A 23097-nucleotide genomic window follows, 5' to 3' on the forward strand; every position below is an offset into this window, starting at 1 on the left:
TGTACCTCGTCTCACGCCGGATGTCAGCTGGGATCGGCTGATTCTTAGTAGTGGAATGTAACTTTATTATACTTTTGAATACCTTTTTCTGCAAACACTTATGTACTTTTACTTCAGTAAAGTTTATTTTTAATATGGGACTTTTACTTGTGGTATTGATAAGTGTTGAATATTTTTTAAACTGTTGTTTTGCTATATTTCACAGTTTTTAAGGTCTTAATACATCTTCCACCACTGCTGATCCTCCGTGTCTTGCACATTGTGGTTCCAAAATAACTTAAAGAACTATAATATACTATAACTTAATATTTGAGAACTTCAGAATTAAATGTGCAAAGCAAAGTTTCTTTTCAAGGGCATTAGCTGGTAAATGATCTCTCTCTTTCCATATTTCATGAAGACTTTGTCTTTAACATTGGTATATTCATATATTAAATTTGAGGTAAATGAGCCATAACGGTGGTAAATTAGAAGCCTGTAAGATGATATGCTATCATAAGTCCAGGTTTGAGTCCTCAAAACAAACAGAAAGCTCCGAGTGCAACCGTGTTTTGAGTGATTTGTCCAACATTGTCATGGATAAAGAGTAACTCAGACTGAGGGCTAGCAGAGTGACCCATTGAACTTTGCATATATTTCACTCACAATAGTTACAGAACAGGCTTATGACTGCCTGTTATACACGCATGAATGGCTAGAGCATGCTGAAACTGTATTGTGCACATACCAGTAAGGTCATGAATGCTATCACAGAGAAATGTTCTTTTTTTGGTTTCTACAGTGTTATCATTTTTATGTGTAAAGTTACACATAAGCACCAATTTACTATGTTGCGTCTGGGTTGATTTAAGTGTTATGAACTCTTATAGGGACGTGTAAAATGTTATCCAGTTGATAAGCTGATTTATCGTCTGTGCGCATATTCCATTTGATCTCCTCGTCCTTCTAGACATTCACAGAAGGCATCACCAACCAGCTGATCGGCTGCTACACGGCCTCTCTCCAGGAGCCCGGTTGTGTTCTGGTGCGACTGTACGGTAGAATGACTGAGCTCTTCGTGAACAGAGACCGGGAGGTGGAGATGTTCCAGGTCTTCCACGCCCACGGGTGCGGCCCTGAGATCTATTGCAGCTTCCAGAATGGCATCTGCTACGAGTTTGTTCAAGGGACGGTACTGGATGATGAGCTCCTCCGGCAGCCCTCCATCTACAGGTCTCTGCCAGAACAGCTTTCAAATGTTCACGTTCTTCTCTTAGGAAGTTGATTTGATCAGAGGCGGTGTGCTGAGAGCATGTGTTCCTTTTTGGGAATGTCCTGGTTCACATTCACAGATGGAAACTGTGCTATGATCAACATCATCCACTGTAGTAATTTGGCCTTAAAAGGGAAAGAAGGTGATCTGAAACAAGGCCTGCTCACATTAAAGATTTTTTTAATGAGAATCAGCTTTACCACTAAGTTTGCCTTATAGTGATGACGTTTTCAAAATAAAAGCCCTCTATTGAAAAGCACGATTGAAAATCAGCTTTAAATTAAAAAAAACAATATATTTTAACATGAAACCAGTAAAAATTTGAACTCACACCAACACTTTACACTGTTTAAAATATGTATTTATTTTGAAATACCTTGCTCCAAAGATGTCGTTCATTCAACTGTCATTTCTGTAATTTCTATGTGGGAAAATAACATTTTCTTAAGCACCTTAAATGAGTTATTATTACATCAGTCAAAGTCATAATGACCTGTGGCTGTAATGATATAACATAATATTATGGAATTTATCATTTTAAAAAGGCTACGATTTGAAGTTTAAATGTTTAAAGTTCAAACATTAGAAATAAATAAACACAAGATAAACACAGTTTAGTTGAGTGTGAAGGTTGACTATACAATGCCATCAATAAAAATCGCCAAATAGCAGCAATAACTATTATTTCCAGGTCCTTCCAGGGCTCAAACTGTATAGATTCAACAGGTTTTATTGAGAGTAATGTGCAACCTTGATCATTCCTTTTCAAAGAAAACAGTTAATGACCGTTGCAGGTCATGTGCAGGTGTTTTTTTTATTTTTTAAGTCATGTTTCATGTTGAGCAATGTTGTTTAGTCATGCCCCCGGTTTCATTCATCATCCTCATGATAACAGGCTGGCGTCATTATTCTCACCACAGGACAGTAGGACACAACACAGCCAGCCAGGGCTGAACAGCCAGGGCCACGATACACATCAATCAACCCTGCTCTGCGAGGGAATACCCGGAAAACTTAATGTCACCGCTTAGATGCCTCGAGAATGAGCACTCAAGTAGTCAAAAGGTCACGAATGCAACAAGGCCCATTTTTTTGGAAAAGAAGAACAAGATAAGAGCGCTAAATGGAAAGGGAGTTGTGTTTCTACTCTGATAATGGTTGTTTGTGCAATAACAGCGTCGGCCAGGCTCATCTGAGAAAATGTTTTCACTCCGCAGATTGATCGCAGCAGAGATGGGGAGAGTCCACTCTATCCAGCCAAAATGTGGTCTGCCTGTTGAACCGCTTCTCTGGACAAAAATGTCCCACTTTCTCACGCTGGTGCAGAGCAGTATCAACAGCAGCCCAGCTGAGCAGCGCTGCACAAAGAGGTACAATGCTCAATGTATTTCAGACATCATAAAATAGTCATCCCAGTACATTTACTTTGTGCAACCACAGACTCCCACAGTCAGCCATGAGCACCAGAGCGGGTGAGGACTACTTACATTGCTCAAGAGCACCTCGGCGGTAGCTTTGCTCAGCCAAACTACACATTGCAAGCTCAGTTCTTCTCCATAAAATTAAGGCTGGAGAATTGATTGTTGTCAGTGACTTGCTTGCTTCGCCAAAGGAATGTTAAGCTGATGACACAGCCCTCCACCTTAAACCTTTACAACAATTTTAGGATGTAAAGATATAAAATGGAGTATGACTCTGTAACTCTACGAGATGTTTAGCACCTCAGAATTATTGAAACTAAGATTCTGGGACAGTGGCAATCTCTCTGGTGTCAGACAATATCTACCACCTTAGTGGTTTACTTTGCCCCATAATCACAATAGAAAGGCAATGTTGAGCCGTTGATCTCCTCTCACATAAAGTGATTAAATAAATATGCCTGGCAAATGAGCTTCATACCATCCAACATCACTTCAGAGGCCAAGGAGCACATCATCAGCGAACAGCATTAGTTTATGGGGTTACATTCAAAAAAAGATCCATTGATGATTATCTCGTCTACTGTGTAGTGTTTCACACTGCGTGGGAGCCTTTTCTTGTGCCTGAGTATTTCATGTATGCAGCCATCAAGGGCATATTTAAGATCCTATTAGATCATTGAATGGAGCCTTGAGTTCAAGATGGAGACATCTGGAGACATCTGGTGTTTTATACCAATTCATTGAGATAACTTTAGCTTAATTATGATTGGTGCTACAGCTGATTAGATCTACCTGCAACAGTTACTAACCATTATTGAGAAGTGTGCTTTTGTCTTCCTCTGTCTGAAATCGAGAACATATTGTTTCAGTTGACTGATTTGGTGTAAATGCATCAGTTTCCCCTTGTGGGATTAATAATTAAAAGTATACCTTCTTTTAAACAAATACTGATTGAGATGGTGTTGAGAGGCTACCTCAGTGGTCAAATACCTCAGTGTTAGATTTGTGCAGTCATCCCTTTGATAGAAACCAGCAACATTTTTTACATCTTTATCTTTCAGGCAGCAGCACTTCCACTGATGCCTTATCATTTTCTCACATGCCAAATGTACATTTTTCAAACCTGCCCTCAGCGCTCCTCTCCTCTCCACATATTGTCTTTTAAGTAACTGAACAGTCAGTCGGTGCTGGAATTGCACACTCACCTCTCACCATGTGGATAGAGGCCGCTGTCACTGTGGGATGTCATTGGTCAGAGGGTGGACGGGGGAGTGGCCTCCCTGGCAGTGACTTTGCATCATCTCTGACAGGGGTCACCGGGTGAGAGGTGAGAGGGGGCCTTTCCAGACACTACAAAGAAACAGACGCTCGGGCACGAGCTTCCTGCAGAGCTCTCCCTTATCGGTCAAACGTTCAGCCTTGTTTATGTATGCAGCGGAGGGGTCGGAAGTCCACGCAAACCGAAGCTGGAAAGCCTAGAGTCTCTTTGGAACAACTGGAGTTTCTCCTTTGAATTTAAGCAGAAAGCGTTTGGTAGCAGAGTGAGTCATCCATTAAAGAAAGGGACCGTGGAGTTCACTCTTATGATAAAGAGTTTTAGCTGCCAGGATTCAGAAAAACAAAAGTCCCACAAATATCTAAGTAAAAGCCAGTGTGACTCAACGTATCTGTCATCAGGAAGACAATACTCAGGCAACTTTTCTCACTATTTGTCTGGTGCGTCATTATAAATACATTCATCTTAGTGCACTTCTATTATCCCACGAGAAATCTACAGATGTTTGGTTGTTTTTAGTTGTTGTTTCAAGAGCATATATGAGCAAATATGACCAGTTATAATGCTTTAAAACAACCTTTGATCTCCTCATGCTGAAAGACATTTTCATTAAGTCAAACATTTGAATTTTACTTCATTGAGTGAACGTCTAAAATGTTTGAAATTCACCCAAATATAATGATGCATAACAGGATACACAACCAAAGTAAGGCACAGAGAGTGACATGGAGTGACAAGTAGTGGACTATTAAATGAGCACCAACATTTGACTTTTTTTGCACTGTCAAGCTTTAGTTAAGGATCTCTTTTTGTTTTAAAACTCCTAATTCGTACAATGGGGGATTTTATATACAAGATGATACCAAAAGTGAGTGTATGGATGAATCAGGATGCTCACTGTATTACTCATCTACAGAAGTAGGCTGCACCACATTGAGAGGCCCAATAGATGGTGCTATATTGTGAGACATTTGGCGTTCTGTGTGACTGAGGGGCTTGACAGTCCACTGCTGCTCAAACACAAACATACAGAACAGCTCCAATATGATCAGGGAAATATCAATAATTATAATATAATATAAATATATATAATAAAGAGTTTTGGGGAAAGGACAATAAAGCATATATTATGAGATTTGAGAAAAAAGAGACGAGAATTAAGAGGTTGGTTTATGGTTAAAACTAATTTCTGGTGTGTGTGTGTGTGTGTGTGTGTGTGTGTGTGTGTGTGTGTGTGTTTGTTTATTCACTGGTCTCTTGAATATGCGACTACATGAGTGGTAAGACACACGTACACATGCACAGAGAGAGAGAGAGAGACTAAGGATAATAAAAAAAAGCAAAAGTGGTTTTAACGGGCATCAGAGAAACTTTTGTTCTTGCAAATGTATGAGTGCTGGTATGAATGTGATCTTCAGAGGAAATGGTAAAAGAAAGGCGGAGAGAGAGAGAGAAAGAGAGAGAGAGAGCAGGAAGAGGCTGCACCTGCAGAGGAGGTCTTCAGCTCTTAAGCCACCCGCTGTGCAAAGGAGAGAGACAAATAGAGAGAAGAGAGAGAGACAGAGAGAAAGAGGGAGAGAGAGAGAGAGAGAGAGAGAGAGCGAAAGAGGCTGCAGCAGCTGTGAGGTTCAGAGAGAGACGGCACAGTAGAAGGCAGAGATGGCAGAGAAAAGAGAGAAAAGCAATGGAAAGCAAGAGTGCAACCTCTTCTTCTCCCAAAGGCCCCCCGCTGCGTCTCCCGTTCGCACTCCCACGAATGGCAGAAAACTGCAAAAAGGAAAAAAATAAATGAGAAAAAAAAAAAAATCAGCGCTCGGCTGGTGTTTGAAATCATATGTAAATAAGCCACATTGATAATGAAGCGCCAGAGGAGGAAATTCCACTAATTACCTTACAGAGACTTGACAAGGAGCAGGAGGTGAACGCACTCGACAAACTGTTTCTCATGAAAAGGACAGAAAAGAGAGGAAAAGATCTGATGGCAAGACGACAGGTTTCCATTTAAAGTCAATGAAAGTCTTTCATTTCGCTTTTGACTCGGAGCAACCGTGGGTTTTTTCTATGGTAAAGTCAGTCTGTGAGGTTTCAAGCAATGGCTGGTTTGAAAAGGAATCAGGGTGATTCACCATTCAACTGTATGTTTTTAATTCATATTAGAAAAGAGATAGATAAATTATGCATGTCAGAGGGGGTCGACTTTAAATAACAGAAAGATTTCATAGGCAAGTGGATGCAAATTAAACACAGATATACACCAGCCGTAGACCTTTTTAGAAAAATGCAATTTGGATTTAATATTTACAGTATTTGCACCATTTCGGTTGACAATAAATCAAATCAGACATAGAAACGCAGGGGAAAGGAATTTTATTTTTCATGCATACTTGTTTGTAGGTACAACTCTTATTCATTCAGTCCCTCCTCAGTCTGCCTTTCCACAGCAGGAAGGAGAAGTGAGTGAATGAAGGATAATATACAAAAATGACTTGTGTTGTTGAGGACGTGCAGGAGTTGTATAAAGCAGCAGAGCCTCTGTCACGACTATAAACAAGGCTGTGCTCCTCTGCTTTTATTGTGCGTTCCTAACAGGCCTCACTAAATTATGTCTCCGAGTGTGTATAATACCAGAGCGTCTGTTTGTTCCCCCCTCGAATAAATAGGTAGTGTTTAAATTACACTGTTTAAATTACCCTCTTATCGTGGCCCGGCGACTGAAAAGGAAACACAAAAATTAATTAGGAGACGGATGCTTGCGCGGCATTTCTTCCAGGTGCATTTTGCACTGACGTCCAAGGACATTAGTACCTCCTTTTGATGGATGGAGTAATCACCAGAGTGAAAAACAAGGCATGTAACCTCTCAATGAGGCACGGTGAACTGCTGGAGTTTACAAACATGTTGCTCCGAGAAGAAGAGTGCGGAGTTTCCTGCCTTACTCCCTCTGACAACTGTACGCCATAAAGAGTGTTGTGTCCCCTCCATTGATACAAGTTTAGTTCCAGATGATTTCCTTTCTTTATCTAATGCTTTAGTCGTCAAATGTTCAAAAAAATGCAAGGATTTTAAGACTGAAATCCTGGGTTTTTATGCAAGCCGTCTTGTATTTTCCCATGGCTGATGACAACCCTCTGAAACAGCGGTCACAGTAGACGACTGGACGCAAACACTTTGCTGAAATCCAGACAATTCAAATTCTTTTACGGTGAACAATTTCTAAAGGCAGGTGAGTCACCATGTGTGAGGGGGATTTTTCGGGATGGACTGAGCCTTTACAAAAACATCAAAACGTAGTACCACATTACAATGACACATACTGCTTTAAAAATGGCTTTCTAGTAACTTAATTAGTCTGTCTTCTTTGTCTTGTTATAATTAAGAAAGACCCCTCCCATGTCCCGTACTTCTAAAGACTATCCCTGCTGGTGGGGTGTAAGTACAGTCAAAGTCAAACAATTTCATTTACATAGCCCAATATTACAAATAAGCTTCAAGATCTGGACAGCACAGACCATCGATTGAGTTGAGGAGACCCCCCCCCCCCCCCCCCCCAAAAAAAATTAAAGTGGTTAAGAATGAAGAAATCTCAGGAAGAAAAACAGAGCAGGGATCCCTCTCCCTGGATGGACAAATGTGCAATACTGTAAATGTCATGTGTACAGAATAGACTGACACAATACAATTACAGCATGAGCCATCAGGATGGATGACAAAAGACCAATTCAGTCGCACTCTCTCTTTTTAATTTACTTACTATTTTTAAAGTTACATTTCAAAGCAAACATGATCATCTTATTATAATTTCACACACTGTAACAGATTAAACTACCTAAAAGTATATGAAAGGTAGTCAAAATTATCTCCAGCTTGACTACATCAACAATATGTTGCTTCTGCCCCAAAAAAACTTTACAGGTGTGTAGTTGGGATCAAAATGTAGGCTATGTTTGAAGATGGGTGTGATCCGAGCAAGAGCCCCAGAGAGTAGGTAAGGGCCCCACCCCACACACACTCGATGCCCCTGGCAGCTCCTGTGATCCCGTGATCCAAAATCTGCAGCTCTTGTCTTTTCTGCAACCTTTGGTGGAAAACATCACACACTGGTAAAGTTAATAATCATGAATGTTTAAGGTGACATCAAATGTGCCCGATTACCAATGAAGACACTCGCCTTTCGTGACACATTTGTCAAAGACGATCTTGCCTCATCCTTGTGAAAACGTGTAATTTCAGTGGTTTTACCTTTTGCAGTCCGGTGGCTCTACGCGAGGTGCCCAGCTTTGAGACTTTGTCAGTCGAAATGGAGTCATTGAAGAGACACCTCTCTCAGATCGACTCGCCAACTGTCCTCTGCCACAACGACCTTCTCACCAAAAACATTATCTACAACCACAAAGAGGGTGAGGCACAGCCGTGCACATCACCGACACTGGAAAACATGCTGCACACAATACAACAAACACGCTCGAATTATTGACATGTAGCAGATTTCCATTAAACCGAAGCGATAAAAGCAACTGAATACTGTCGAGAATAAAAGACTGACTTGTGCTAAACTCTTCTGTTGTGCCTCTGTGATAAAGGAGTCTCAGTCCGTTAAACTAAGCCGGAGCTAATGTTAAAATGGATGAATGAGTTTCTTTTCATCACTCTGAAAGCACGCAGCTCACCGCATACCTCCTCCTTTATTTTGCATACAGAAAGAAACATTTGCAAAACTGAAAAACGTGTTCACTTTATTCAATATCTTACCTCATTTGTTGTGTGCTTTTATTATGAGTTTATTTCATATTTGTACAAGGAGGCCCAGGATGATACTCAAAAGAGACTCCTTGTTCCTTTGACTCCCACAAGGTTCTGTACTTTTGAATACAAAGGAAGGAGAGCCGTCGGTTGTATGTCCATACGTAAGATAAGTTCATCACGTTGTCCTGGTAACCGCTGCTTCTCTCCTTTCCCTCTCTTCCTCCATCAGGAATCGTGAAATTCATTGACTACGAGTATGCCGATTACAACTACCAGGCTTTCGATATTGGCAATCACTTCAATGAATTTGCCGGTAGGTCCGTGTGTTTGCGACGAGAAGAAGTTCAATTTGCCTCAGAATCGCTTTCACGGCGAGAACATATAAGATTGCCTAATGTGGAATATTGAGTGAGTTGATACAGTAAATTGTATGCAGAACCTTTGTCCAGTTTGTGCTGTCTCTTTGACTGAGATATCATTTTATCTTTCTGCCATCACGTACCATGAAAATGTCCTTCTTCTGAAGCTGCCGGGACAAATCGCTGTATTCAGTGTGTATTCTGCGTGGTAATAAAAGTGGCTTTGATGTACCAGCTGTGTCACAGCGAAGCCGGACAGGGTTCATTCGAACATTTGTGGAACAATCATCAATTTATCACTTTTAGATAGTTTTGAAGAAGCATATCGTGGCAGCTTCCATGTTAAAACATGCTAACTTCAAATGATTGGTATAATGAGGGGAATAATGGTTGGTTCAACCCTTAAATAATCGTGATGAAATGAGACAAATGGCACAAAAATGCACACAATTGTTCACACGGTGGAACTTAAAAAGCAGTCAATGATAAAAAAACTCAATCCAGTTTCTTCATTTGCACCATACGTATCTCACTAAAGTTTAATATACAGTCAGCGGTGCAGAAGTATGTCAGGGACTTTACTGAAGTCAAAGTAACAATACCACTGTGTAAAAATAATACTCTGTTTACATGTAACAGTCCTGCATTAAAAGACATGTTACATGTATGTAGGTAAATAATAATTTTGGCATAAAATCATCCCAGGGAATTTTTCGGCAAATGAATTCATCAAATAAGCCATCGAAATAATTATTTTCGTGTAAAACTATTAACAGAGATATCCCAGACAGTTGCTAACAGTTGAAGAGTGTTTAGAAAGATTTACCTACTGGCTCCGGTACCAGCTCCTCTCATAGTAAAGTCCAGTCAAGTCAATTAGCAAATGCAATCCAAAAGGAAGGAGCCCATTGATGCTTCAGTTAATGTGTAAGGACTCTTCTCATGCTACTGCAGAGGTTTGAGGTTAATTTGAGCAGCCGTTTTAATGCCTTCACTGCGCTGCCTCGAGCTAATAACTGTTAGCCGCATTCTGTTAGCGACTCTCCGGGATTTCTCCGTTTATAGTTGTTACACGAAAGAAAAATTGTCTCGATGGCCTATTAGTTGAGTGTATTTGGCGTTAAAGACCCTGGGATGATTTAACGTTGGAATTTCACTTGAAAGTAAAAATCGAACATTTGAAAGCGTGCACTTGTCCCTGTGATTGTTGTACTGTTTCATTAATACACTCAAGTAAAATCTGTGCATTAGAGCGCAGGCAGTATGTGTATATGACATCAATATTTCAAAGGATATTTTTCCCTATTTTCTGACATTTTTAAGCCCGCAGATGAATTGCAAATATTCTTTTTTACATTGAAAATAATCATTATTTGAATCCTTATCTCTTTGTACCTAAACTGGCACAATGACAATAACCATTAATTCATTTCATTTTTAAAATCCGTGTTCAACTGTAGGTGCTGTTCCCACGCTTGCTTGTTGTAACTTAATATATGTGTTTAAGTACTCTACACAGATGGGGACAAGAACATTGGAACAGTTTATGTGGAACTGAGGTGCTGAGCTGATATAGCTCGGTGGCACATATTCAAAACTATCAGCTAGTTTAGGCGTTGTGTTGAATTGTAACACTGACAGTAGTTCCACTAACGTGCAAATGTGTTTTTTTTTGGTGGGTCTGGAGGTGTGAATGATGTGAACTACAGCCTTTACCCGGGCCGGGAGCTGCAGAGAGACTGGCTGACGGCCTATCTGGAGAGTTACAAGCACAGCGCGGGACGTGAGGTCACTGTTACAGAGGCAGAAGTTACGCAGCTCTACATTCAAGTCTGCAAATTCTCACTGGTAAGAGTCTGCTCCCGCCGACTTTGTTGAAATGTTGAAATGTGCCATTATGCAGTGCCTCAACACTTTGGAAAGACTGCGGAAAGTGACAAATCTCTCAACAGTTATTTCCTTTTTCTAAGTTCTGGTCTTGGAGGGACTCAACCATCTCGATATTATGAGATTAGTGTGTGCATTTCAACAATATCCATATGTGTGCAGACCTCTGAAATGACAGGGCGGCAACACCTCGCCATCACATTTTAACAATTTACTTTTCCAGCTCCCAGAAGCAGAAAAAAAACTCCCCGAACCAATCCACAGCTGACCCACCAATGTTCAAAGTTTGATGGACTCCATCTGAGTTGATTAGAAGCTGCCGCAGGGAAAAAATGAAAGACAGCAGCCAAAATTATTTTTCTTATGACCACAATTTTCATTCTTTGGTGGCTCAAGTGGTGCTGGGTTATCTGTCTGAAAGTGCTTTCATAGCTCAACACAACATGCAGAATTGTTCTGACCAATTTTGGGGTTGGTGTGAATGTCTCTTGAAATAGCCCAGAAATGATGAGGAAGCATATTACTTTTTAAAATAACTTGTGCCTCGGCCAAAAGCAGAGGGAGAAGTGAGAGCGGGGAAAAGAAATAAAGCATGGAATGGAGCGAGAGAGAGGCGATAACATCATGTTGATTGAAATCAGATTTTCTATGACAAACCGAGGAGGACTCTTGACTCGAGGGAAGTGGGAGAAATTGATCACTGATGCTTAACAAGCCAAGTTTCCAGCTCGGCTCATTTTGACAAGCTGTGTGTCAAAATGAGGGAAACTGAGCCCAAAAAAAACGAAAGAATCACAGGGTCTATTTTTCATTATGTCAAGGAACTGAGCTGAGACGTCTCTGTTTAACTATATATTCACAAATAGCCTCATCTGACCCACTAAACTTAATTGTATCCTCAGACGCTTCTCTTCCTTGTTTTCCTTTTGTCATGAGACAAAAGAAAACAAAATAAGCACTATTCCTCTTATAACATCAAACATTATGATGACCCCAAAAATAGAATTCCTTTCAAAGCTGACACGACAATGACAATTTTGATTATTGATGAATTGTTTAAATCGTTTTTTTTAAAAAGCAGAATAAATGTGTATTCATTCAATTTTCTATAATAGTCAGTGACATGATTTTGTGTTCTGGACAATTTTGTCTGAGGAAACAAACAATTTCAACTTATTTGATGGGAGATTTTCATTATTTTCTGAAATTCATGGATCAAACAATTCATGAAGACAACTATTGTTGGAGTATATGAAAATAAAAACAATTGTTAGTTGCATCCCTTTACCATCAGAAGTTGTGTCCAAACTATTTCCGACCACGTATCTGCACCATAAAGATGTCAGTGAGGTTTTTAATTGGTTCTTATCACAGCTGGTAAAACCAGATGATAAACGGCTTTGGAAAATTTCCAAAACAGAAATAATCATCAGTTCAGTCTGATGGCTTTTAATAGTTTTGTGCAGGTTTTTTTTGTATTCCCTTGTCTTTATGAATTAGATCCGTGCCATTTTATCCTTTTGTGTCATTTTAATATTTCCATATAATTGCTTGAAATAATCAAACTACATTGAATGTACACTATAGTTAAATCTCAGTAGATGAGAGAACGGATGAATAGTCAAAACCAAGGAAACCAGTCTGCACTGAAGGAAGCTGTGTGCCATCGACAAAGCCTGGCTGGTTGCCAAAGCTCTACAGCGTGAAGCTGCTTCTTTCGAAGCTTAATCCCTGGCGAGCTGTGCTAAGACGCAGTGGGATCTTTGCGACTCTCCTCCCCTCGCAGGGCTCCCCCGTGATGTCGAGGCTAAAGCCCGCGGCCCTGTGATGTCACTCTGCCCACACATCTCTCATCTTCGTTTTTCTCAATGGCACCCTGTCACTGACGGCCTCTGCTTAGTGTTTGACTGATGCTCTCTTAATGGAGAGCAGTTATTAATCATAATGGAAACAAGCTCAATCTCTCGCTCTCCATCTCAAGACAGAGATTAGAGATGAAAATCTGCCAGAGAGGGGAAAAAAGCCAAGGAGAAACCGCACATTGCTCTTCAAGTATTTCATTCCACCCTTTATTTGATTATCAAATAAAAATGTGATTATATCACTGGGCCACTGAACTGAGGCCTGTCTGGATCTTATTAGGACTTGCTATTAGTGGTCCTACCATGAAGATTTACAATAAGGGTGGAGAACAACAGAAATTTATGGAGGCATGGAAGTCCACAAGCCTAAGTGAGCAAAGCCATTAAGGAGGGAACCATTCAATACAGAGGTTTGTCATTCTGACGGAGCAGCATGCAGATGGCATGGAGCAGCAGCAGCAGCTATAACACGACAACTAGAGGTCACTGAAGCGTGTTTTTTACAGTTCTGCTCTGTGGCACAGGGACCACCTTATATCTGATTTAGAGCTTTTGACATACAAATACCACAAACATAATCCAGATTTACACACTTGAAATATCTTCCAGTACTATGGAGTACCATGGACTAGCTGCATGTAGTTAAGGACTCTGTCATTTAGGTAGATGGCTTCAATTCAGTCTTTGTCAGCCAACATTTGCCCTGCTGAAGACACTGACATCTGACCCCACTGTGACCCGCCTGCAGGGGGGGCAAGAACAAGTGTGCTTTTGAAGCTTTAATTGAATCATGGAGATGGCACATGAGAATTGCATGTCAGACACACAGTCTTGCGACCATGACAACTGGAACCTGGAAAAGCAGAAAAACATGTTCACGGAGTAGCGACAACATACAGCACATGCATGCATGCATCTACGCGTTCATGCATTCACACACACAACCTCACATACGTTTGACCTCCAAGCCTAGGATGAAAACTGCAGCTGCCAAAGGGTGGGATTTTTTTGGACCAACTGACCAACCAACCAACTGAAAGAAGAAGCTATGGAGTTGGTTGCAGCTAAAAAAAATTAAAAAAAAAACCACTCCAAACATTCTTGGAAAACTAGTAAATGGTCAAAAGCAGTTAATCAGACATGGGTTGCAGGAGATTTCATTCGGGTCACCAAATAAATGTTTAGAATAAAAAAAAAAGTATTTTATTTCAGATGTTGCTGTGGTTGATAAATACACAGCAATGTTAAATTGTACACTAAACAAACACTTGCTCTTCTTGATTTGAACTGTAACGTACGGGGTATGGCTTAATTAATGCTACAGTTAGAGGAAAAACTGTAGTTAACTGCTGTCAATGTGCCGGTCAAGGCTGTCATGAGGATATTCACAAATCACAAAAATATCACCCATAATGGATATTTACCATGATTCATTAATTAATTGTGAGTGTTTTTGAAATCACAACCCCTGATAAAACGAATTATTGTCCCATCCCTCATGTATTTATTATTCCGACTACGAGAAGAAATAAGGAGAATGCACTTATTCTGTCTGTTTTGCTGATGAGAGGAAATACAAGTTAGAGCCAGTTACCTCTGCCTTAATGCATTACCTGATTAAGTGTTTAACATAACATAGCTTATGTTTTCAAGAACACATCCATTAAAGACGTTGTGGTTTATCAAAACTATCTCTTCCAACCAATCGCCATTTTTTTTAAAAAAGGAGACAATTAAAAATGAAACCTTTGGGAAACTCTGGTCTAAAGCATAAAAACTACAAGTATGGTCCTTAATTGTTTCCCCCCTCTCTCTTCCACCAGGCATCCAACTTCTTCTGGGGTCTTTGGGCCATCCTGCAATCACGGTTCTCCTCGATTGACTTTGACTTCCAAAGGTTTGTATTCCTGACACAGTCGGCTTAAAAAGGTCCCATAAAGTAGAAAAAAAAAACCTTTTCCATGTGGTCACCTTGTGCCCACAGTTGGAGGAGTGCTTCTGGGTGTCTCTTTGTATAAACATTGTTTCCTGAAGCGCTGCGGTTGTGACATTTCCTGCACTGAATGCTGCATAAAATCGAGACACTACAAACTGTTTATATTGAAATTAACATCCTCCTGACATTAAGCACTACCTTCACATTAACACCCCCTCAGCAACTATTCAATGTAGAAACACATGAAACCACAAAGGAAATTATGACTTCAGTACATTTTCACGCATCTTATTACTTATGATCGTACATCACTTACGGTAAATACTCACAAATGGAAAAATATATCCCGTCCATTGAATTCAAGCGCTTTTATTGCAATGTTTAGACAAACAGGATCTTCATTAGGATTGCCTGACAAAGAATGTGTTGGCAGAGGAATTGCAATAAAGGACTGGGAACTTGAGCCCGGAGTGTGGAAATATTTTAGTTTTTTTTCCACCATTTCTTTCAAGACTGTGTGTTTCCAGAATCTGGTATAAAACAGGCAGTGCAAGCACACATCTCCTAAAAGCAGAGAAACTATTTACACGTGAAAACTCTTCTTTCTTCACTCTTAAACCACAAATCATGAAGACGTGAATGTTTCAGCTTTCACAAAAACTCTCTAAAGAAGTCTAAATTCATTTATTTTATTTTTTAAATGAATAACTATCAACGTAGTTATCTTTAAACAAGTCCAGGAGACATTCCTCACTACCAACAACCAGACAATAAAGTTCAGGAGGGCAAAAAGTTTCCCCTCACCCCCACTTTTTCTTCCCTTCTCCCTTCTCTGCGCGCCCCACACCCGCCACAGTTGTGATCATGATCCTAATCACTATTGACATACGGCACCCTCCCCTCTGTGTGGCTTTCTTTGCTCGCTTGCTAGATCAGCGACAGGGCCCCCGCCTCATTTCGATCTGGACCTCGAAGGAAATGTGATCCAGAGGGGTGCCGAGGCACAGAGGCACTATTGTTCCTGTGCCGTCGGTCCTCCCTTACATATACGTCTCTCATCCCTGGCTGAGCCACATGCGCTTGCTAGACGTCTGCTCCTCTAAGCTGCCGGCTGAGGTTGTCCTAAAGTGCATGGTGAGGGTCGGGTTACCTTTCTTTAACTGGAGGTTTAGACTTAAATGAGCTCAGAGAGCAACAGTAACGATGGGGAACCAGGTCTGTAGGCATCACTACCAGCCATCCTCTATCCATACGCACATTTACAGGTCTACATCCTACAGTAGCTCCTGCAGTAGCTCCCTATGCCAACACTCATTTTCTTAATCATTTTTGCTGTAAAGAAGGAAACAATGCGGATGGCAAGTTTCCCCTTACTTCCATTGCTTTAAACAAAGATGTGCTCCCGCATGTTTGCAAATAGCTTGCCAAGCTAACGTCGTTCACCAACTAGCCCTGCAAGTCATCAGGTGTCGGGTTTGACCACCCCTTAAAAAGCGATAGTTAGGCTATTTTGAAGTGGGGTCGTATCAGGTACCTATCTGATAGTCAGTGTGTTACCTATAGTATAGTAAAGGTCGGTTAGCACGCCGCCACTTTGGACCTCCTACCACTCGCTGCAAAAACAGCCAAACTATCCCTTTAAGTGTGAGGCATCATCAGAGATCTGTCTACCACCAACAGTCAACATTGGCTTACTTTAACCGAAGCCAATTAAAAAGTTTAAAGTTGTTTATCAAGAAGATTTTTGGCTACTCGAGAATAGCGGTCCAAGATAGGTTGGGCTTAAGTAAGCTAACATGCTAGCTACTTTAGTTGGACAACTCTCTTAATAACCTCATGTTTTAGTTAACAGTAATTTCTGAAAATAATATCTAACATCCTAAACTGCTTAAGAGGCTGGCTAAACATTTTTCATGAGTTAGCCGCTACCTTTTCTGTTCCCCATTTTGTTCTGGGCAGTTGATGTACAGCGTATCTTTCTTGATTTACACACACGTGTAGTTCAGTGCCCTTAATAATTATAGGTTAAATTTCTTGCTCAAGGGTACATTGGGAGAGGTGAATTGGTCCCTCTCTATAGCTACCAGTCCAGACACTGTACCAGGAATTGAACTGGCTATTCTCCGGTTCTGAAGCCACGTCCCTACAGACTGAGCTACTGCCACCCGTTAGTAAGTAAGAAAGTTGGGAGATAATTCTCAGTGGGTTAATTACTGCAAGACCTCTTCAAATTAAATGCACCAAAGCATTACCATTAGCTTCACCACACAGTGTTCCCTTAACTTGAGAGAGAACACACAAAATGCACCGCTGCTTTATGGCTTTTGTGATAAACAACTCCTTTTTGAGGAAAGAGATAGGAAGTTTGTGTTAAACCCTGAACATGTGTGTGTGTGTTTCCTCCCACTGTTATCCCCCCCTGAGCCAAATCTCTGCAGACTTCCCAACGAGTGACAGGCGTCGCCCAGACCTTGTGCTTTAACCAGGGCCAGATGTAGACGTGACAATAGGGAGCCACAAGGGGAATGCAAACCCGCCCTCCCTCTGTCGTTCATATTTATTTTTCCTCATATGATTTTATTCACGTGTTGAAAGTGTCTGCGAGTCAGCGGTTTAGATTGGTGGATGTGTTGGCAAGGTGAGCCGTTATTTGACAAAGACATTATTATGAGGAAATGAATGAGGAGGAGGCCCACTGTTTGGAATAGCCCCACTGCAAAATTGAGGGAATTGTGCACAAAAGCACATTGTGAAATGAAATACCTGCTTTGGAGGGAGTTCATTTTCCCCTAGTTCTGCTAAATAGAAAGACGTCTCAGTTTCATCTCTGATGATGATAAATGTTAAGCACGCTGGTTTTAGGTGCCGGCCTTAATATAAACAGGGATGAATTGGATCACCTGTGAAGGTTGCTGTTATTTTAAATGGGTATACTAAAATATAATTCGCCTCATGAAGGGCGTGGGTGCGTCGGGGTAATAAGATTAACAGAACAAAAATGCTATGAGCCGTAAAAAAAAGGAAACGTGTATCTCTTTTCATTTTTTAATCTTAACTAACTGAATATCCATTTTTTGAGATGAACAGTGCCATTTAATTATTTTTCACTTTTGTAGGAGTACAAATAGTGTCAGTGAACACAAAAGAGGGAAAGCCAGGTCCTCATAACTTGTAGCGGCAATGCTTTACTCTAAATGCGATGGATCGACATCAAGGGATTGATGTCGATGTCTTTCCTTCTTAAGAATAAAAGCAAATCTGACCGACACACATATAAAGTTAATAGGGCTATTTTTTTTACAAGCTACTTCATCCAAAATACTGAAAGTCTCAGCTCATGACGACTGTTGAAATTGATGTCCAGTTGGGGTTTAGGAAGGCTTCGTATTGCCGACAACTGTCAATCATCCAATGAGGCACACAGTTTATTTAAAATGATATCAGTCCAGAGAAAACGCCTTTTGAGCGTCACCGAACCACGACGACAAGAAAGAAACAAGTGTAAGAAAAATTGCAAGGAGCAGACAACAGAAGTCAAACTCTGACACGATAATTAGAGAGCAGTTTTACCCAGAGATGCAGGTGGGGAGCAGAGTGATGGAATACGAGTAACTAAAAGGCATGTGTCTGAATTATCTTTTTGTCTCAGCGAGCAATACAGAGAGAGAGAAAACTGATTCGGCATTGAGGAGTTCAGTGAAAGCACTGATTAAAGGACAAACTCCTCTTTGTGCCTCCATTTTCTGTGCTTTTGAAACTTCACTTAATTTCAAAGGGTATAGTATAATGGCCAAGGGCAACAGCATACTCAGACATCAGATTTATTGGAGCGCTCGATAATATGGTTTGAACAAATGCGAAACCACTTTTCTTGCAGTTAAGTTCCGAGGCTTTGGCACAGCTTTCAGACGCAGTGCTTTGTTGAATAGAGACTTGATGCAATATTGTTACGCAAGTTTAGCAAACAAACAAAAATAAAACATAGTGCCCACCTTGAGCTATGAGCCGAGCCTGCAGAGCGACCTGTAGTCAACACTTGGCAAAGCCATTATTGTTTTCATTCCCAATTGTTCCGTCACATTTTTTAAGACGAAGGCTTTAATTGCTTTATTTCTTAACAAGCCTCGACTCTGGTATTGTTTCCACTCAGCCTGTTGTCATTACCAGAGCATCAAATACCGCCATTTTGTCACGGCCCTTGACATTTGATACTGACGCACGAGGGACCCTTGAGCATCAGTTCAAGATGTGTTTAAAACGCACTGGGCTTTCAACTGTAAATGCACGTTAAAAACACTGATTTTAACCCCACCCATGATCTTTATTTCTAACCCTAACCCTAATGGTGTTGTTGCAAGAATGTAGGATGTAGTCACAAAACTTTACAGGTGTGTAGTTCTGATCAGAATGAAGACAGAATGCGTAGATGGCTGGTCTGCACAAGAGCGCTGGAGGTGGGGTAGAGGGCCACCACTTTACACCCGTGGCATCGAAAATAGTTCATAGATTCTAATCTCACAAAAAATTGAATTTCTTCCTTGTGTTTAAGAAGAATTAAATAAAAGTGTAAAAACAATAGAGTGTACCGTATTTTTCGGATTAAAAGACGCTCTGGAGTAAAAGTCTCACCAGCCGAAAATGCAGAATAAAGAAGGAAAAAAACATCTATAAGTCGCACTCAAGTATAAGTCGCAGTTTTTTGGGGGAAATTTATTTGATCAAATCCAACACCAAGAAACGACATTTCATCTTGAAAGGCAATTTAAAATCAAACTAGAATAGAGAACAACAGGCTGAATAAGTGTGTGTTATATGACGCATGAACAGCGAGCTGAGAACGTGCCTGGTGTGTTAACGTCACATGTTACGGTAAGAGTCATTCACAGAACTATAACATATAGAACATGCTCTACGTTTACCAAACACTCTGTCACTGATCACACAGAACTATAACATATAGAACATGCTCTACGTTTACCAAACACTCTGTCACTGATCACACAGAACTATAACATATAGAACATGCTCTACGTTTACCAAACACTCTGTCACTAATCACACAGAACTATAACATATAGAACATGCTTTACGTTTACCAAACACTCTGTCACTAATCACACAGAACTCTAACATATAGAACATGCTCTACGTTTACCAAACACTCTGTCACTAATCACACAGAACTATAACATATAGAACATGCTCTACGTTTACCAAACACTCTGTCACTAATCACACAGAACTATAACATATAGAACATGCTCTACGTTTACCAAACACTCTGTCACTAATCACACAGAACTATAACATATAGAACCTGCTCTACGTTTACCAAACACTCTGTCACTAATCACACAGAACTATAACATATAGAACATGCTCTACGTTTACCAAACACTCTGTCACTGATCACACAGAACTATAACATATAGAGCATGCTCTACGTTTACCAAACACCCTGTCACTGATCACACAGAACTATAACATATAGAACATGCTCTAGGTTTACCAAACACTCTGTCACTAATCACACAGAACTATAACATATAGAACACACTCTACGTTTACCAAACACTCTGTCACTAATCACACAGAACTATAACATATAGAACATGCTCTACGTTTACCAAACACTCTGTCACTAATCACACAGAACTATAACATATAGAACGTGCTCTACGTTTACCAAACACCCTGTCACTGCTAATCACACAGAACTATAACATATAGAGCATGCTCTACGTTTACCAAACACTCTGTCACTAATCACACAGAACTATAACATATAGAACGTGCTCTACGTTCACCAAACACTCTGTCACTAATCACACAGAACTATAACATATAGAACATGCTCTACGTTTACCAAACACTCTGTCACTAATCACACAGAACTATAACATATAGAGCACGCTCTACGTTTACCAAACACTCTGTCACTAATCACACAGAACTATAACATATAGAACATGCTCTACGTTTACCAAACACTCTGTCACTTATGACACAGAACTATAACATATAGAACATGCCCTACGTTTACCAAACACTCTTTCACTAATCACACAGAACTATAACATATAGAACATGCTCTACGTTTACCAAACACTCTGTCACTAATCACACAGAACTATAACATATAGAACATGCTCTACGTTTACCAAACACTCTGTCACTAATCACACAGAACTATAACATATAGAACATGCACTACGTTCACCAAACACTCTGTCACTGCTAATCACTACATCCAATGAACTCTTCTTCCTCTGTGTCACTTCTGAACAACTCCGCCAACTCCAAGTAGCAGGTAACATCTTTTTTTTCACAACGCACTTCTGCCATGACCCGCCCCCGCCCAATTTTGACTGGTTGACGTGTGTGTGTGACGATTGCTGATATACGCCTAGTCTCTTACGTGACTGACATAAATAATAGCCCGGCCTATTATTTGATATTTTACCGTAATGTGTTAATGTGTTATAGTCGCTCCAGAGTATAAGTCGCACCCCCGGCCAAAACTGCGACTTATAATCCGAAAAATACGGTATCAAATAAGTTCCAAGGGACATACATGAGGGGGTTTATTCTGTATCCTCTAAGGGGTCCTTAGCTAGACTACATCTTATTATTTTGGTGAAAACAATAAAAGTTGACTTGCTTCTCTACATTGCCGCATTTTTTACATGTACAGAGTGTTTGATCAAGGCGACACTCAAGGAGGAAGTTCTCAATTCATATCATTTAATTACACTGTGGAATTCTGAAAAACCAAATATGACACCGGAGAAGATGAAAGGTTATTGAATTATCCGATTGAAACTCAAATCCCTCATTTACTGTGCCAGAACCCGGTGTAGTTAAATGGGGATTCAGTCAATATGTCTATTCATGCGCTTCATATAAATTGTATTCAAGGAGTTGTATGCCAGAAAACGGACAGAGCTTCGGTGTCTTTCACAGGTGCCTGTATGAACACACACATGACAAAAAAGGCCATCCTATAAAACGATCTGAATGATGAAATATAATATGAACTTGCCGAGGAAAAAACGTTCCAGATGATTCAAAACTTCACGCAAACATTTGGCTTTTTGTATGGAGGTAGACAGGAAAGTTACGGTATACGCAGGAAAGGTCCCTGGGTCACATGTGAAGCCGTTACATTGTGACCATGCACTATAAACACCCAAGGACAGCATTGGTGTATAGATCTTACAACATTTACTGAGAGCTTTGTAGATTCATCGGCTTTTTTCTGTTCTCTACTCTCCTCCCAGATACGCTATAGCACGACTCAACTACTACTTTGAGAAGAAGGAGGAATATTTTGGATTGACGGTGCGCTAGAAACCGAGGATCAAGGAGCAGCCGTTTTGAAATCAGATGGCAGCCCAAGAAGAGTGACCAGCGTCCTTTGATACATCCTGAAGTACTGTGAAAATCCACAGTGGAAATGAAGGTCATAGAAGGAGCCGATAAACGTGCTCCCCATTGTTTATGATTGTGAGGTAATGTGTTGCTATCACTGTGATTTTTGAAATATTTGCTGTACCACAGTCAGTACGCCGATAAGCCTTTCTGGCAAACTGAGACAAAGATGGTGCCACAAACGCATTAATTGTTCCCACATTTACCCGAGTCGCATAAAGCCATAAAAACTGAGCCTGATCATAAAACCCATAAGAGGCTTATTTGCATGCTTATTCAGTGTGTACCACACTTCTGGTGGAAAACAAGTTTTCATTTCATTCTTATTGACTTAACCAAGGAGTGCATTATTTCAAGTCTTCGTCCGTAAGAGTATTGTTGTAAAGCTGATTTTTTATAAACAGGATACAGGATGTTCGCAAATCGCAGTGTACCGCAAATTTGTAATGCAGTGGATGAGTGAGAATGTGTGTGTTTGTGAAACCAAAAGACACCAAGAGTGCGGGGTGAGGAGAGCTGCCCACCAAACTGGATGCTAATGGAGAATAAAGAGGCTGTGAAAAGAGATGGACTGTTGCTTATTCTTTAAAGATATTCCTAAAGAAGGCCTGGATACGGTTGTTGTACATCTTATAAAACATTATAAATAGATTATGATGATATTTCAAACCGTTTGGTTGATTTAATCATCATCACACGTCGTTCAGCTTCTATTTAAACACTGTGCGGCATCATCGGGTGCACCGCGCTGAACAGCGAGTCATCTGAGGAGAGCAGAGAGAAAGTAATAGACAACTGTGATAAAAGGAAACGTTTACAATCAAAAGCACAGACGGATTTATATTAAATATAGCAACAATGGCTGTTGTAGAAAATTGTGCATTCTTATTTTTTTTGATATGTTACAAATAATTTATATTATGTCAGCAT

General features: G+C 40.4%; 1 protein-coding gene across 1 annotated transcript in view; it reads left to right on the top strand.

The window, feature by feature from the left end:
• The window catches only part of LOC310949061 (ethanolamine kinase 1), a gene marked incomplete at both ends in the record, with an annotated part of 28487 nt that extends 6401 nt beyond the window's left edge, over positions 1-22086 (top strand). The window contains 7 exons of the mRNA XM_083916394.1: positions 950-1212; positions 2470-2622; positions 8198-8346; positions 8922-9005; positions 10739-10899; positions 14624-14697; positions 22017-22086. Of these exons, the coding sequence (XP_083772520.1) occupies positions 950-1212; positions 2470-2622; positions 8198-8346; positions 8922-9005; positions 10739-10899; positions 14624-14697; positions 22017-22086 (954 nt within the window). The remainder of the gene's footprint in view (positions 1-949; positions 1213-2469; positions 2623-8197; positions 8347-8921; positions 9006-10738; positions 10900-14623; positions 14698-22016) is intronic.
• Positions 22087-23097: the final 1011 nt, after the last annotated feature.

The sequence above is a fragment of the Echiichthys vipera genome (assembly GCF_963691815.1).
Source record: "Echiichthys vipera genome assembly, chromosome: 7".
Taxonomy (NCBI): Eukaryota; Metazoa; Chordata; class Actinopteri; order Perciformes; family Trachinidae; genus Echiichthys; species Echiichthys vipera.